The sequence below is a fragment of the Camelus dromedarius genome, chromosome 2 (assembly GCF_036321535.1).
Source record: "Camelus dromedarius isolate mCamDro1 chromosome 2, mCamDro1.pat, whole genome shotgun sequence".
Lineage (NCBI taxonomy): Eukaryota > Metazoa > Chordata > Mammalia > Artiodactyla > Camelidae > Camelus > Camelus dromedarius.
The window spans coordinates 32,742,482-32,761,269 of NC_087437.1; the positions used below are offsets into that span (position 1 = coordinate 32,742,482).

Below are 18,788 nucleotides of genomic sequence, written 5' to 3' on the forward strand. Positions count from 1 at the left end.
GTACCATAGTTTGTTTAACTATTCACACATTAAGTATGTCTGGATTACTTTCATGTTTTGGCTATTATGAAAAAAGCTGCTATGATGATTCATATATAGGTTTTTGTAGATCATAAGTTTTCATTTTAGTGGGATAAATGCCCCAGAATATAATTGTGGGATCATAGTATTTGTATGAGAAACTGACAAACTGTTTTCCATGGTGGTTGTACCATTTTACATTCCAACTGGTACTGTATGAGCCATCCAGTTTTTGTATCCTTGCCAGCATTTGATGATGTTGCTTTTTCTTATTTTAGCCATTCTGATAGGTATATAGTGATGTTACTGTTATAATATGGATTTAGGTTGCTTCCATGTCTTGGCTATTGTAAATAGAGCTTCTGTGAACATTGGGGTGCATGTATCTTTTCAAATTAGAGTTTTGTCTGGATATATGCCCAGGAGTGGGATTGCTGGATCATTTGGTAACGTTACGTTCCTTATTATTTAAGGAATCTCCATACTGTTTTCCATAGTAGCTGCACCAGTTTACATTTCCACCAGCAATGTAGGAGGTTTGCCTTTTCTCCACACTTTCACCAACATTTATTATATGTAGACTTTTTGATGATGGCCATTCTGACTCACTTGAGGTGATATCTCGTAGTTTTGATTTACATTTCTCTGATAATTAGTGATGTCGAGTATCTTTTCATGGGCCTATTGGCCATCTGTATGGAGAAATGTCTCCATCTTTGGCAAAATGCCTATTTAGATCTTCTGCCCATTATTTTGATTGGGTTATTTGTGTTTTTGATATTGAGCTGTATGAGTTGTTTGTATATTTTAGAAATTAATCCCTTACCAGTCACATCATTTGCAATCAGCCATTCCATAGGTTGCCTTTTTGTTTGCTGTGCAAAAGCTTCTAAGTTTGATTAGGTTCCATTTGTTTATTTTTGTTTTTATTTCTTTTGTCTGTTTCTTAGGGAGTCTGACCTAAGAAAACATTGCTATGATTTATGTCAGAGCATGTTTTGCCTATGTTCTCTTCTAGGAGTTTTGGGGTGTCATGTCTTTTATTTTAAATCTTTAAGCTATTTTGAATTTATTTCTGTGTAGTGTGTGAGGGAGTGTTCTAACTGCATTGATTTACATGCAGCTGTCCAGCTTTTCCAACACCGCTTGCTGAAGAGATTGTCTTTTCTCCATTGTATATTCTTGCCTCCTTTGTTGAAAATTAATTGACCATTGGTATGTGGGTTTATTTCAGGGTTTTCTGTTCTGTTCCATATTTCTGTTTTTGTGCCAATACCACACTGTTTTGATTACTGTAGCTCTGCAGTATTGTCTGAAGTCTGGAAGGGTTATGCCTCCAGCCTTGTTTGTTTTCCTCAGGATCACTTTGGCAATTCTGGGACCTTTGTGGATCCATATAAATGATGTTGAACATCTTTTCATGTGTTTGTTATCTGTATATTCTCTTTGGTAAAATTTCTGTTAATGTGTTTTGTTTTCTAATGGATTTTTTAAGTTTTGTTTTAATAATTCATTATATATTTTAGATGTTAGTCCTTTGTCAGATATCTAGTTTGCAAATATTTTCTCTCATTCTGTAGCTTGTCTCTTCAGTCTTTTCACAGGTGCTTTCACATAGCACAAGTTTTAAATTTTGATAAAGTGTGGTTTATAAATTTTTTCCTTTTTGGATTGTGTGTTTGCTATTAAATCTAAAAATTCTTTCCCAAGCACTAGATTCCAAAACTTCTCCTATGTTTTCTTCCAGAATTTTTACAATTTTATGTTTTACATTCAAGTCTCTGACTTACTTTGAGTTAATCGTTGTATAAGGTATGAAGTGTAGGTCCAAGTTTTTTTTTTTCCTGTGTGTATATTTTAAAAAACTCCTCAGGTGGTCAGTGGGTGGCCACAGGTTAGATTCATTGAAATAGATGATCATCAAAACCATTTGGGTCCTGAATGTTTCTGAAATGCTATTCTCAAACTGTATTGAGGAACACCCTATGTTAATTAGGGCTCTGAGGACACAGGAGCAAAATGAATTTGGTAGATGTTGCATAGTGAAGATCTAGGGACTGAATAATATAGACTGGCTTAGAGTTAGAAATCTGGATAAATGAGAGAAATTCCTATCATCTGGGGAAATTGTCTGTATTTGGAAGGGTGTGATGGCAAAGTGATGCCAGAGTAGAGAAAATGCGGCAGTTGATGGATTATTTTCTCTATTTCTTGCGTAAAGTTGGGAATACGTGCATTTGTTTTGTTGAAAACTAATGATAAAAAGATTTCAGTTTATTGAAATTTTTAAATGAGTTTTCTTAGGTGTTTCATAGTTTAAACAGTTTATAGTATTGTTATAATTTATCTGTTAATTATAGATATGCTATTTTATTAGGAAGAAGATAGAATGTCATTAATTTCTAGTATTTATTAAGATAATTTAGACACATGGAAAATAAATTAGATAACAAATATTTAAGTGAATATATTAAGGAAAAATACTAAGTAACCATTCAGGATTATATTGAAAAAAAGGGAAAAATTAAGAAAATATATGGATTTATTTGTTCATTTAAAACAAATATTTGATTGTCTTCTGTATGACAGACACAATTGTTGGCACTTGGGATATGTCAGTAAATAAAAGAATTTGCTCCTGTAGAGCTTACATTCTAGCAAGGAGTATAGTCAATGAACAATAAATATTATAATAAATAAGTAAATTATATAGACATTAGGTTTAACACAGTAAAAAAAGAAAAACAGACAAGGTATGGGGCATTGGGAGTTGTGCAGGTCAGGAGAGAGGAGGGATTTCATTGTTTAACAGAGTAGAAATGATAGAATTGAATGAAAAGATGTCATTTGGGCAGAGATTTGAAGTAGATGACGGAGTCTGAGATGTCTGGGGAACAGTGAGATAGTAGGGAGAGCCAGTGCAAAGGCAGGAATGTGCTTGGTGTGTTTCTGTCTTTTGAATTCTGTAAGTCAGTCACAATTTATAAAGTTTATAATGTCAAATATGTGACTGATACTTAATGAACATTAGCTGATTTTATAAATACCTTTTCTTAAAGTGGCAGGAATAATCCCTAATTGGGGCTCATATTGGCTTGTCAGTGGGTCTGAGATTATAAACTTTGTTTTAAATCCCTTCATAACACAATTCCTCTTGATATTCAGAACTCTGGCTTGCTCAGGCCCCCAAATATGAGTACTTAACACAGTCTTAGGTTTCCTCAAACTCCTTGAGTTAATGTTGTAGGCTAAGTGTAGTGGAAAATACTTGGAGAGTTCGTGTGGAAACCTTTTTTATTTTACTCTTCTTTTTGCTCAGATTGAGTGCTTTGCATTCAGGGAAGAGTGGTTCAAATAATAATTAGAATTCCTTTTTTTCTGAATTAATATGTTTTGAATACTATTCTTCCCTTAAGGATAAGTATTTCAGCTTTTATTTTTCATGAGTAGTAGGTTTTCTTTTTTTGAAATGGAAGTTTAAGTCCAGTTGTATTTTGTTTTTACTAATGGTTTGAGGCCTTTATGAGTATCAGTTATGGCAAGGTGTACTAACCTGTACAGTAATGTAGCGATAAAGTGCATTTTTGAATAGTAGGCTGTATGATCCCACACTGTTCTGATCTGATGGTTCCCAGTGTCTGATTTTTAAGGTTGTTCTGTATTCTTTTATATTAAATTGTCAATTGTCACTGCCTCCAATTCTAACACTCCCTCCACTTTAATCTGTATGAATGCAGATAAATGTAAGTAATTTAATGGGAAAATAGCTTACTTTCTATTTAATTATCTGTAAGGAAAGCTCTGGGTGATAATTTGAGGATTTTGAAAATAAGTTTCAAGAGAATAAACTGGTTTTTGTTACCTTTTATTTTCAAGAGAATAAACTGGGTTTAATATTCTTTATTTTTTCAACACCAAATTAAAGTAAAATGACACCTATAAAGTTATTTTTTAATATATGTAACTTTTTCCCTTATTAGTAAAAAGGTAAATGAATGATAGCTTGAAAAAAAGAAATGTTTGTATTATCTGTGTAAGTTGATCTTCTAGTGAACTTAAGAGCTATTCATTATAATATTGATTTACTTAGGAAGTTATGTTTTGCTTATCTTGGTTAAAAAGGAAAACATCAGCATAAAGTAGACTTAATTATGTATTGAAACCATTTCTTTTTATGAAGGACCTTTGTAAACAAAAGGAGTTATATGAAAGTAAAAAGTAAAATGATAACTCATAAGTTTGAGTATAAACCTAATAATTTTTTTGGTTTTATTGTTGATGAAAAGTCACACATGCTAGGTGCTATTGAAATGGGCTCTCACTTTTAGGTTTACTTTTTTCACTTATTGATGCTGTTTCCAATAATATAAAGTCAATTGTTTATACTGCATCTTAAACTTGAATTTGAGAATACCTTTATTAAATCACTTTGGAATCATGCAGGATAAACATCCAGAGGGAAAACGAGGGAAAAGTATGGTTTCTAAGTTTTCAATTAACTATAGGTGTCTATATACATTTCTACCTTGCCTTTGTTTTTTCTTTTATCCTGAAACAAGGCTTTAAAGCCATAGACTCTGTCTCTTTGTAAAAATATATCTCTGCTTCCTATTATACTATTTATGTAGGGGGAGGGAACCCACACTAGGATTATTTTTAAAGTACTCACACAAAATCCAGAAATAAATTAACATGTACCTTGATTTCAAATATTCTTGCTTCTTTTACTTGAGCATATAATACAATACAATGTACATTAATGCTGGATGTATGTTCGTGATCCTATTTTTTATTTATAAAATGTGACCATTGAGATAAGTTTCATCCCTAGGTGTCTTGCTTCTTTGATTCTTTTATTACCATTAAATAGGCCTTTGCTGGGTAATTAAAATATTGACATAAGCAATTTAGCACTTGTTCATGGGTTTGGAACAGCAGCAAAAAAAGGAATTGGAAATCTAATTTAAAGGCAGCAGAATGCAATCTGTTGTAAACTATCAGTCTGTCCCGTTAAATTAAGTTTTATGTACTTACATGGAGTGAAATCTTGCAACAAGTTGCATGAGGCTTTTTAAGAATAATTTTTTAAAAACATTTTTGGTAAATAACTTCAAATAAACTGTTTAGTGTCTGAAGTTTTTCCTTTAGTTTTATAATTATAGAATTTGCTATATAATTAGGGGAGATTAAAATTTTTGTTCCTTTTAGTTTTTATATGTTATGAATAAGGAAGTAATTGTTTAAAGGAAAATTTTAATTAAAAAAACTTTTAATTATTGTGGGTCAGAGTGATCTGTATGTTTTTCTCTCTTACTTTTGACATGAAGAATTAATATTAATTGTAAACACAAACTTATCAGTTATATTTTACAATCATATTTATTGTTCAAAATTTTTTTGATACAAGGATTCGATGAACACTTACTAATTTTTGTGTACGTTGTGTACAGATTTAAGTTGTGTTAATTAGAAAGTGTGTTGATATTTTCTTTATTTCCAAAACTTGGATGTCAAAATGAAAATTCATGTTTAATAATTTAAATTTATTTGTGTATAAGAGCCTTATTATTTAAAGAAAATTATGAAGTTTAGTGAGTTTGATACCTAAGTAGAATGCTACATTATTTAGCTTGGTGAAGAAACAGTAAAATTTTAAGGCCCTGGTTCACTTAGTTGACAAGTAAGCGTTTTCCTCTCTGACCCTCCCCAACATGTACAGACAATTTGAAATTAAAGATTTGCTTCATTGTTCTTTTTAATTTTGGGAAATTATCATTTCTTCTTACAAATATTATTGCTCTATTAATTAAGGACTTTTAAAAACTACGTTGCCTTTGAAAAAATAACTTTCGAATACATTTTAAAATTGAGAATGGTAAATATAGTCTACTAATGAAATTATTGGCCAGGTAAGCATTTTAGTTCTTAAAATTATGTATTCTACTTCTGTATTTCAATGCTAGCAGGAACTAACAAGTGTGATCTCATACTTAGTACGGGCATCCATGAAAAACCTCATCCAAAAGTTATAAGGTTTAAAGTATGATGCTGGTAGCTACCAGCTGCTAAAGAATTTCATTTGCTGATTTTATTCTTTTACTCCTTTGTAATTTAAATGCCTTTATTTAAAACGTTTAACTTAAGGATATTGTAAAGTATATAGCATTTTAAGATTAGATGGTATCCAGAACATACAGTCCAATGAGTTAGTCCAGTGTAATAGGAGGAATTATTAAATGACACTGACCTCATTTCCTTTAGAACAATGAAAATTAATAGCTTCACATTTTATTAGGCTGATATTCCAGATGTAGTGTACATTTAATTAAGTGTAGTTTCCTTTTAGTTATGGTATGTGTATCTGTTTTTTGTCGCAAATTCTTTCTAGTTTTACAGTTTTCCATATGTTTTCTTTCACCATTTATGATTTTTTTTCAAAGCAGAGCTATAAGGATTTAAATCACTTTAGCATGCAGCAAAACAGTTCCCATTCAAACAATAAACGCCATTTTAAAAAGCCTTTAGATCTTCTGTCACTTCATAAATATAAATGTATAAAAACGTTATGCAGTTGTAGTGCCCACCTGCTAATTAAATGCAGATTTTTCTCAAACTTGGTTAAAATCTGTCTATTTGTTTCAACTCTGTCTCTGTTCAGAATACATATGGCCCTTGTGAAACTAATTATGCTTATGGAGCAGCTGTTAAATTTAGTGCAACTAATTTTATCCAATATTTTACATTTTAATTGATTACCTGTGAAGAAATTAGCAAATTAACACTTATTGTACAGTAACTGAATGGTCTTTTATGGTTACTTTCAGATTTAACAAGTGAACCAAGCACTGATGGAATAAAGACATTTCTAGGACTTTTAGATAGGAAAGTTATTGGTGGACCTTGATTATCTGGTGTGAAAATTGAGGAAAACTGATGAGTGATGCCAAGCATCTGTGTGTTCTGTATCTTAAACATGAGAAGCAGATTGGAAAGTAATAGCTTTGTCGTAGAATTTTCGTAACATATGGGCTTATCTGGATCTAAGAAGTCTTTGAAGATCTTTGAACTTGACTAAATGACTTAACCTTTGCCATAGTGGGTGGGTTTTATGCTTTTTTAGGCGGGAGGTACTGGGTTTTCTGCATTTCTCTTTTGCTTTTTTTCTTTGTCCCAATTCTACCTTTTAATATCTTCTCTTAAAATGGGGGAACTAAAGATGATGATTGGGAATTTCTGAAGATTGACATGAGAATTGTAAGGTATTTAAATGAATAGATCTACCTATAATAAGGTGTGGTTAAATCTTTTGATAATATTTTAGAAATGAATCTGTATAGATACTTATTTTCTGTTTTATAGATTTTATTTGAAAATGATACTGCAATCAGATCTTACTGGCAGTGGGCTGTAGTTGAAAGGATGTGGACAAACCTGGGTTCAAAGTTCAGCTCTATGACACATTGGTTCAGTGACCTCTGAACTTTTCAAGAGTTCAGTTTTCTCAAAGCAAAAATCAAACTAAACCAAACCAAAGGAATAACCCAACCCTGCCTTCCCCCAAAGCAAGAAAAATAAATCCCCCCAAAACACCAAAAGGAGATGACAGTAATAACTATATGTTTAAATACTCCAGAGAATTAAAAGAGAGAAAATACGTGAATACAGCTGGCATCCTTCTTAGCATGTAGAAGATCCTTAGTATTAACAGGAGCAAATGTCATGCCCTATAGCATTGCTTAATAAGAGATATACTAAACAAGCATATTATTTTTTATATTTTAGAGCAGTGAAAAATCAAGTCAATGAGGGATTGGTTTCAATTTTTATTTACCAGCTTTGAATTCTGATAATTCAGTTGTAAAACTTGATTTGAGTTATAGATCCAACTGAACCTGTATGAAATTTTGATGAGAAAGTTTCTTTTGGTTAGGGCTCTATGAGTGGGAAATTACTGTGTCAGGAATACATAAACAATCCTATTTATAAACACTTGATTAAGAGCAACTAGAGCCTTGATCCTCTGACCCTACTGAGGACAGTTGACCTTCGTTCTGTAGTTCAGAACACTTGACAACAATATTGAAGACTTCTCTAAGGCAGATGTAGGTCAGTTAGTGCCCAAAGCTGAAGAATATTAACCTACTTAATTTATCTTAGTTAAAATTCAGAATGTGTGTATTTTCCCCAAAGGAATAGTGTTTTGTTGTTGAGTATATCTGACGTAGTCTTTTGGTGTAAGTTTTCATATACTTTCTGTCAGTAAACTTCTGTGAATTGGATTGAGAAACCATAGTGATTTTTATGGTGCGTTTGAAGTAACAGACTTAAAATGAAGTTTCAAAAATAACTTTTTTTGCCTTTGAATGGAGAAATTTAAGCGTTCATTAAAACAGAGGATAGTATAATAAACCCTCATGTAGCCATGATGTAACTTCATCAGGTAATATTTTGTCATTATCAAGATTTGCTGTTAAGCTTTGTTAGGATGGATCCAGAGTACCTTTACTCTATGGCTAATTTAGCTCCAGAATTAATACTTGACTCTATACAATGTCTTATGTAGAAAGTGTCTCCATTCTGGCTGATAGAACACTATTTCTTCCCCATATAATATTCTGGGTTTTTTCTTGCTATGCATTGTATTTTCCCCTGGTTACATGGAATTTCATTTCACATATTTGTAGACTGGAACTTGTCAAAGATCTAGAGAGCACACTGTAGATTTCTGGATCCCTATTTCTGTCCAACTTCCTTCTCTTTGGTCTAATGCCTTGCAAATTCTATTACCTGGACCTTCTTGAAGATCTGTGTCTGCCTCTCTAACTCAGCAAGTCTGTGAGGCTTTGTTTGGGTTCCCTTTCCTTCCTCTGTGGCTTAGAAACTTCCTCAGAGGCAGTAAGCTGGGGCATCCTAGGGTTCCCTTTTTTGTTTTCCTTTTCTTTGGGAATTACACTTATGTACTGCCAATAGTCCAATGTCTGACATAGTTGTTAAATACATTTTGTCTGCTTTTTTACTTGTTTATGATAAGAGGGTTATCCCCATAGCTTTTAACCCTTATGGGCAAAAGATCATTTAACTAGAATATTGATTATTTTATTTGTGATTTCTCTATTTTTTTTGTCATTTCCAAGGACTTATCAACTTTATTCATCTTCTTAAAGAATCAACTTTGTCTTTCTTAATCTTCTGAGTCATTAATTTTGTGCTTCTTTTCTTTATTTCTTTCCTTTTACATTCTTGAGTATAGTTTTCTAACTCCTTGAGATGGATGCTTAGATCATTTATTTTAGCTTTTATTCTTTTCGGATATGTGTATTCAGTGTTATAAATTTTCATCTTTGTTGTATTTTAGCTGTAGCCTACACATTTTTGATCTGTCATCTTTTAGTTTTCATTCAGTTCAAATAAAATCTCCATTGTGACTTCATCTTTCCCATGGGTTATGTAGAAATGTGTTATTAAATTTCCAAACATTTGGAGGCTTTTCTAGTTGCTTGCCTCCCTTCCTTCCTTCCTTCCTCCTTTCCTCCCTCCCTCCCTTCCTTCAGAAAACACAATCTGAATACCTTTCAACTTTGAAATCTGTTGACATTAGCTTTATGGCCCATCATAAGGTTTAGTTTAGGTTTATATTACAGATACACTTGATTAGCAATGAATACAGTTAAATAAGTGAATTTAACTATTTGTTCAAATCTTCTGTATCTTTACTTTTTTTTTCTTTTAAAACTTGCTTATTTTATCAGTTATTAAGAGAGCTCACAGACAAATCTTGATTGTGGATTTGTCTGTTTTCCATCAAGTTCTACCAGCTCCTGCTTTATATATTTTGAGGCTCTTTTATTAAATGTATGCAAATTCAGAATAGTTTTGTATTCCTTTTGGAATGATCCTATCATGAAACATCTCTATTTCTAGAAATATTTCTTACTTTGAGGTCTGCATTGTCTAATATTGATATGACTTCACTAACTTTTTGTTAGTGCTTGTATGATATCTTTCCCTATCCTTTTATTTTCGAACTTTCTGTTTTTATATTTAACATGTTAATTTTGAAAGCTCTCTATAGTTTTCTGTTTTTCAGTTTGATAGTCTTTTTCCTTCAAACGTATAATTTAGTCTGTTTATGTTTATTGATTACTGTTATATTTGGATCTAAATCTTCTGTCTTCTTTGTTTTCTGTTTGTCAAATCCATTTTTTTTCTGCTTTGGATTACTTTTATTTTACTTTCTTCTCTATTAGTTTGTTAGCTTACTTTCTGTTATTTTTACTTTGAGTGCTTAATCTAGAAATTAGAGCAGGCCCTTGACTTATTAGAGTCAGACGTAAAGTAGCACTCTTGTCATATTTTTCCTTGTAGTTTTGATAGTTGAAGGATATCTTAACTAGATGTAACATGGTGAGCACACTTTTTCCCCTTGAGTTGCCCAAAGAATATTAAAGTCATTGTTTTGCTGTGTATCTTGCAGTTGAGAAGACTGATGCCAATTTGACTTTATTAGTGACTTGATTAGAGCGTTCTTTTCCTTTATTATTAACGTGCAATAACTTCTTCAGACTATGTCTAAGAGTTGGCTATGGTTAATCCATTTCCCCAGATACACAGTAGATCCTTTCTACATGTAGATTCTCTTAGTTCCAAAAATGTCCTTGGATTCTGATTGTAATATTAGCTCTGTTACTTGTTTTTTCTTATTCTGGAGCCTCAGTGAGGTTTGATATTAACTGTCTGCCTCATCTATTGCTTTTTTCTGGTCCTTTCTACAAGTTTTATTTTTTAATAGTTTCTTTTTCATGGCCCTTTTATCACTTATGCCTGTCTCTTATTATATGCTGTATTTAATTAATGTTGGAGTGTTATGTTATAGTCTCTTCTGCTTCATTGTTTTGTGTGTGTGTGTGTGTGATGTGTATTTGTGTCACCTGAAAAAATTTGATTCTAACTTTGATTCTTTTCTTATAGTTACTTTGTATGGATGTTGGATTCTTTTTTGTTGTTGTTCATGATAATGTTTAGAATTTTCTTGAATCAGCAGTAACAGACAATTCAGTGGATGGGCTGAAGATTTTTAGTGACTTATAAGATTTCTTGAATGGCACTGTACTATTTTTAGTATAGTGAGGTGGAATTTCTTTAATAAATGGGGAACTTTATGGGAAAAGGTAGGTCTTTTTTTAGATCCTTTGATGTCCTCTTGTTTTTATAGAGCCTTGAGCTTCAGCACCTTGATTTCTGGTTTTCTTTCACCACCAAGCCGCTAGTGGACACATCCTTTTTCAAAGTGTATCTCTTCCCTATAGTATAGGTTCTGTTAAAAAAATTCCCCCTTTTGTTATGATTTTAGTTGGATTTTAATTGGGGGTGAAAGTAGATATCCATGTTCAAAATATCATCCTGATATAGAGTCCATGTTAGTTTATTCAGTGTAAAATTTTTAAGCGTAATTTTAATTATGGTTTTATTTTATGGCAAATGTAATCTTTATACTATTCTAGTTAAGAGAGTATTTGAAGTATTGTAGTTTTTTTTTTGAAAGACAAAATATTAGGATATTTGTTTTGATTACATGTGTTTAGAACTCATTAGCCAATTAAGAAACTTGAAAAATTGTTTTTTGAGGGCAGTAATTCATTTTATGTAGGGATGTTATGGTGATTCTTCCTATTCTGTAGATATTGAAAGCATTTATCTGGTATAATAGGACATCTTGCTGTCCATTTATTGCTTATATATTGTGTGTTCTAGATTGCCACATTTTTTATCAAATGTTTCTTTGCTTATAATATATTTCCATATTGGCTTTGGTACTCTAGAGACTTCTAGAGTGATTTATCAGAAAGGTATTTATTTAAGGAATGAGGGAAAAAATAATATCTTAAATTTTAGTATAGTTTCTTTGACTTTCTAATCTGTTTGGTCAGGGTAGGGAATCTCTTTACTCTGATCTATTACTTTTTTCCTGATGGAAAGCCTTCAAATATGTAATTATGTTTACTTAATAAAGTAAATGGGATTGTTCATAGTCTGCATGTGAGTTTTACTCAAAATTATGCAAAGTGATTCTCATGAAAATTAAAAGTCAGCAGCTTAATTCATTTAAAACCTGTGTTTGACTTTGTGGTCCTTTTTAGCAGCCTTTAATAATGTTGTGAAAACTGTGTTTTGGATTTGCTCTCTTTTCCCCATTTCTTCTCTCCAGAGCCTTTTTTTTTTTTTTTTTTTTTTGCTTCTTGTAGCCTATAGGCAAGGTTAAGAGGCCTCAAATATGAGAATTAAAATAATGAATATTAAGACATTGGGTGGAAAGGCCAATAGCTTCTATTGCATACTGTGATATTTTTAAACTTATTACTTTCTTTAAATTTGATAGCGTGAGCACTTAACTCATATAACTGATAATTACTATCATAGGTCATTGAGCCACATCAGCAATATTTGTAAAAGAGTATTCCAGAATGTCATGGGTTGCTTGTATGAAGACATAATGAGCAGGATATTTTTGGAGAATGGTAGGCATATGTTTTCTATGGTAGAATCTTTATGATAGGGAAAACCATGAGATGCATTTGGAGATAATTAATTCATGAATTGGGTAAGTTGGGAGGAGTAGAAATTAGGGAAGTAGTTGCTATGGGGAGAGTGAGGCAGATAGTAATTGACAGAAGGCCTCTAATTGCGGTATCTAGCTTTGCTGTGATGGGGATAGATAGTGTGATCCTACTTTCTGGTTACTCTGGGACAGTGCCAATTTCTGCCTGTTGTCCGTGTGTTACAGTGCCTTCCTTGACTCTAAAAAATATCCCCTTTTATTTTCCAAAGGCTTGAATGATAGGTGATACGATTTTCCTGTTACAGCAAACTAGTGATGATCATGTATTTGGCTAGCGAGGGTTTCCTGTGGAGAAGATGTGGATCTTTAACCAAGATTATGATTATTTACCTTCCTATATAAAAGAAATGTATTGAAACTTAAGTAATCCTTATGCCAGCCTTAAGATTTTAAAGATCTATCAAAATCAGAATACTTCTCTTTACTGGATTAGCTATGTATCAGGGAAACATTTCATTATGATCTGATTGAGATTTGATTCATTCATTCAGATCAGCACTTCATTCTTCTTTCTCTTTCATATCTTTCTTTGTGCCTGCCTCCTCCCAAATTACTTGTCTGCTACCTCACAATTCAGTTAGATACTATTATTTAATCTTTATTATAGTCCTGAAAGGTAGTTATTGTCCTCATTTTGTAGAGGAAGATATAGATGCCAGAGAGGAAGTAACTTGTTTGAGGACGCTGTTATATGAGAAATCCTTTATTTTTTAACTTACTGCTTCTGTAGCTATGGTTATATTAAGAGGAGATACATTTAGTTTTAAAGATACAGTTAAAAAAAAAAAAAGATTTCACCAAAATGTGCCTTATCTGAAATCCACAAGTGATTACACATTTTTGTCCAACAGTATATTTTTCTTAGTGACAAACCACTAAGAAATGAGCTTACTTTGAGGTTTTACTTAAGATAAAGAAGCTCTTAGAGGTTTGTTGTTAGTGTTTAAACCAAGATTTGTTACTCTACTTTTGTTACTCCGCTTTTTTACTAGTTAAGTGAAAACTAATTTCCAGATTCATAAAATAGAACCAAATTAAGATAGTATACTGTATATACATGCAATATATATAGTGCAATATATATATACACATGCCATATATATATATATATATATATATATAGAGGCTGTGGTTATCACAAAAAAAGGCCCCCTTTATTATTATTATTATTGTTATGACTGTTATTTTCTTTTAACTGGAAAACTTTAAGGAGTTTTTTTGGGGGGGGGTAAGGTAATTAGGTTTATTTATTTTTTTTTAATGGAGGTACTGGGGATTGAACCCAGGACCTTGTACATGCTAAGCACACACTCTATCACTGAGCTTTATACCCTCCCCCAGCCAGAAAACTTTAAATTCTAATTATTGTTCAAAGATTTTGGAATAATCTGTTAAAATTTCTGTATATCCACATATAATAAAAGACTGAATTAGAAATGAATAGATAACATCTGTGGGGGCAATAAATTGTAAATTAAAACTTTATGTGGAAAGAAGCATTTGTCAAAATTAAGAGAGGGAGTAGTGAAAGAGAAAATGATGGAAATTTAAATTTTGTAGATTAGGATAATGAACTGATGTCGACATTCCTTGCAATAAATATTGTAACTTCTCAAAATCACATTTTAAAAAAGAATTTGTGGTCTTATGATACAGTATTGCTTTCTATTCACTGAACGAACCAGTTAGGGATGAAAGATGACAGAACTAACTACCACCAAAACTCATATGATTCACTTCAAGTTCTACACATGTCCAAAGTACGTGTGACTAGTTCATACAATTTCTTTATCCACAAATTTTTTTTGTTGTTGTTATTTGTGTTTGCTTTTTTTTTTTTTTTTTTTTTTGCTTTATCAGTCTAGTCAGGGATTTACCAAATATTTTTGATATTCTCAGCAAACCAGATTTTGGCTTTGTTAATTTTCTTTATTGCTTCCTACTCCATTGAGTTTTGCTCTTTAATGTTTCCTTTCTTCTACTTACTTTGGGTTTACTTTGCTCTTGTTTCTAGCTTCTAAAGATGAAACATTAGGTAATTGATTTTAGACTTTTCTTCTTTTCTAATATAAATATTTAAAGCTATAAAATCTCCTCTAAACATTGCTTTAGCTGCATCACACAAATTCTTATATGCTGTATTTTCATTGTCTTTCAGTTTAAAATATTTTCTCATTTCTCTTGTGATTTCTTACTTGACTCGTGACTTATTCAGAAGTGTATTTCTACACCTTTGGGTTTTTTCTAGATGCTTTATTGTTATTGAATTCTAATTTAATTCTGTTGTGGTACAATAAACATATTCTGTATGACTTCTACTTATGAATTGATCCTTTGATCACATGAAGTGTACATTATTATTTGGGGTGATACTCTTAGTTTCTAAGTGTCTAAGGTGATACACTCTAGTTTATTTGATTTTAATATATTCATTCCAGCCTTTCTGTGTTTGCTGTTTACATGATATATCTATCTTTAACCATTTATTTTCAACCTGTGTCTGTATTTAAATTGCATATCTTGTAGACCATGTATAGTTGTGTGTTGCTTAATAAATTAATTTGGACAAGCTGTGCTATTTTTCCTCTCAAACAAAAGGTGTCACATATTTATTACTGAACCAGCCTACCAGTGCAGAAACATAGAAACAAAGTAAAAAGTCATTTTTTTAATTGAAACACATTCAACTGTCCAGATAGTAGTGATGCTTTCAGAGTGATATGTTAAGATGTAAATGACCTTGATAGAGCATAAGTATATGTGACATCTCCTGTGTGATTTCATATAGACCCAGCTTGTTTCTTCTCCATTGTTTCATTTTGGAGTTGTACCTGATTTTAGTGCTTATTTTCATTTGAATCCATTGGGAAATGGGACTGTACTTTGGTTTCTTGGTCAGGAATTGCTTGATCCTGAGTCTTGTGAGAAGACATGTGAGGAACAGAGTCAACTCCATATCATAATGACAGAGAAAAGGAGATACAGCTCTGCTTTTTAATGAAATTAATTCATTTTAATTAAAATTAATTAAATTAATTACTAATATGTTTAGATTTGTCTACTCTTTTATTGTCCCTTTTTTGTTTGTTTCCTTGTACTTGCTTTCTAGCCTTCTTTTAAAAATTAAAAAAAAATTTATTTTTGGAGGAGGTAATTAGGTTTAGTTATTTATTTATTTTTAGAGGAGTTGCTGGGGATTGAACCCAGGACCTTGTGTTTGCTAAGTGTGGGTTCTACCACTTGAGCTATACCCTCCCTCCTAGCCTTCTTTTGGATTAATGAATATTTTAAAGAATTCTCTTTTAGTTCATCTCTTTAGCTACACTTCTCGGCATTCATTTATCCTTCTTCTTCTTTTTTTTTTTTTCCCTTTTCTTTAAGTAGTTGCTGTAAGGATTACATATATACTCTTACCATTTCAGTGTACTTAGAGTTACTGTTCACCATTCATGTGAAATGTAGAAACAAATCTTCTAACTGTACATGTCTGTTTATCTGCTCCATACTTTATTTTGTAGCGATTATATGTATTATATCTCCCTTCATAAACCCTATAGTAAAATATTGTAGTTCTTACTTCAAGTGCATACATATTTTAAATAAAGGGAAGTAGTTTTTACATTTACCCATATATTTACCATTTCCAGTGGTCTTCATTTCCTTTCTGAAGATCCAAGTTTCCATCATTTATCATTCTCTTCAGCCTGAAGAACTTATTTTAGTACTTACTATGATGCAGATTAGTAATTGTTGATGATTATGGTTTACTTTTCCTTTATCTCAAAAATGTCTTTGATTTACTTTTATTTTTGAGGGATATTTTTGCTGGATATAAAATTCTGTGGTGATTTTTTTTTTCTTTCACCATGTTAAGAATTTTATTCCATTGTCGTCTGATCTTTATTGTTTCTGATGAGAAGCCAGCAGTATTTCATATCATTGTTCCCTTGTATGTAGTGTGTCAACTTTTTTCCTGAATACTTTCAAGATTTTTCTACACCTTTAGTTTTCATCAGCTTGACTATAGTATTACTAGTCATGGTCTTCATATTTATTTTGGTGTTCACTAAACTTCTGGAATCTGTAAACTTTTCATTCACTAAATTTGGGGAAATTTTGACCACCACTTAAAAAAAATAATTTTCTGCCTCATTATTTTTCTCTACTTTTGGGTTTAAATAAACATGTTAGACACTTGAATACACAGATCCCAGGGCTTTTTCTTTCTTTTAACAGCCTTTTTTCCCTCTTAATTCTTCAGATTGGATAAGTTTGATTTATTTGTTTTGAAGTACACAGAATTTTTTTTCCTTTGTTGTTATCACTCGCTTTTGCTCTCATTTAGTGTAATACTAATTTTGGATATTGTATTTTTCAGTTACAGAATTTTTGTATTTTCTATTATTTTTCTTCAGAGATGTCTTTACTTTATATTGATTATAAACATAGTTATACTTACTATTTTAAAATCCTGCCTGCTAATTTCAACATCTGGCTCATCTCAAGGTTGGTCATTATTGACTATTTTTTTCTCTTGAGAGTTAATCACATTGTTCACGTTTCACTGTACATCTAGTAACTTTGGATTGTATCATGGACATGGTGAATGTCATTTTTTTTAATACTCTGTATTCTGTTATTTTTCTCCAAAGAATATTGATTTTTTTGTTTACTTTTTTTTTTTTAAAGCAGGGAATTAACTTAGTTCAATTAACATTATAAAAATCCAGTCTCTTTGGGGGCAGTTGAAATTTTAATTCAGTTCTCTTGTCCTTAGCTATTTGGAATCTGCTGTTCATATTCATGATGTAGGGTTCAGCTAGAGATTTGAACAGAATTACATCTAGAATTTTTGGCTTCCTCTTCTGACTCTTTTGCAGGATTTCCCTTTCATTTTCCTTTTGTGATGGTTGCCCTGAATCTCTGTTCTGATTTTTCAGGCCAGAAATTTAAAAGTTTTCTGTTGGAGGTTTATCTGTCCGGCATGGCAGACTTAGGCTTGTCATCAGAAAAGAAACTGATAAAATGGCAAACTTTCTTATTGCTGTTTCTTTTCCCATGTGTTGGCTTGCCCATCATTCTTGGTTCATAATCTAATTGCTTGAAATTACATTACATAAGTCAGCAACATATATAAATAGTAAGGTTTTGTTCTTTTTAAAGGTCAGTGCCTTCTTTTGATCACTATTCAGTGACTTCAGATAGTTTATTTTTATAGTTTCTGTGAGATCATCAGTCTGGTGGAGGCTTTCTTGTCAATACTGTTAAGACAGGATCTAAAAATCTTTACTTTTTAAAAGCACATAATGTATCCGACCTAATTTTGTCCTTCATTTTATACAAAGGATAGCTAGATTGTAGTAGACTAGAGGAATAGTTTTATTGTAACAATTAGAAATAGGAAATAAGGTTGAATCAATATAGATGCAGAGATTGTAAGAATAGAGAAGACCCTATCCTTGAAAATTAGATTGGATACATTTAGATTTGTTATGTTATCTTGATGAGATTTGAATAATGAAGACTTGATTTGAACTTTAAGACTTTTTGTCTAAACAAACACTTTTTGAGTAAGCCTTAATTTCCTTTAAAGTTTGTTGACAACATATATTTCCCTCATGTATCATTCTAACAGAGTACTTATTCATAAAGAATCATATTTAGATGCTTGCTTTTCACACTTATTTAACTACTGAATCCTTAACTAAAACTAAATCTTTTTCTTTCAGATAATTTTTAAGGAAATTTTTATTTCATAATACAAAATATTCATTAAATGTATTTAATGAAATCTACTTACTGTAGGTCCCGGTCAAGACCTCGTCCACGTTCCCATAGTCGAAGCAGTGAAAGGTCCAGTCACAGAAGAACACGTAGTAGGTCTCGGGATAGAGAACGACGTAAAGGCAGAGATAAGGAGAAAAGAGAAAAGGAGAAGGATAAAAACAAAGATAAGGAATTACACAACATCAAACGTGGGTAAGTTGAAGCAAATCTAAAGCAGTGATAACTCATTGATTCCATAGCAATATTCAAACTAAATTTTCATCCTCTGTGGTTTTTCTTAGATGGAAAAAAGAGGAGGATACAATAGAGAAGGGAGAAGAGATAAATTAAAATAGTTACCTCAAATTATTGCTGTTTCCTTTCT

The 18,788-nt window shown here is 31.7% G+C and overlaps 1 protein-coding gene across 1 annotated transcript in view; it reads left to right on the forward strand.

Annotated features, from left to right (window-relative positions):
* Positions 1 to 18,788, forward strand: part of RSRC1 (arginine and serine rich coiled-coil 1) — a 349,802-nt gene that overhangs the window by 60,786 nt on the left and 270,228 nt on the right. The window contains exon 4 of the mRNA XM_010986358.3: positions 18,443 to 18,616. Within this exon, the coding sequence (XP_010984660.1) occupies positions 18,443 to 18,616 (174 nt within the window). The remainder of the gene's footprint in view (positions 1 to 18,442; positions 18,617 to 18,788) is intronic.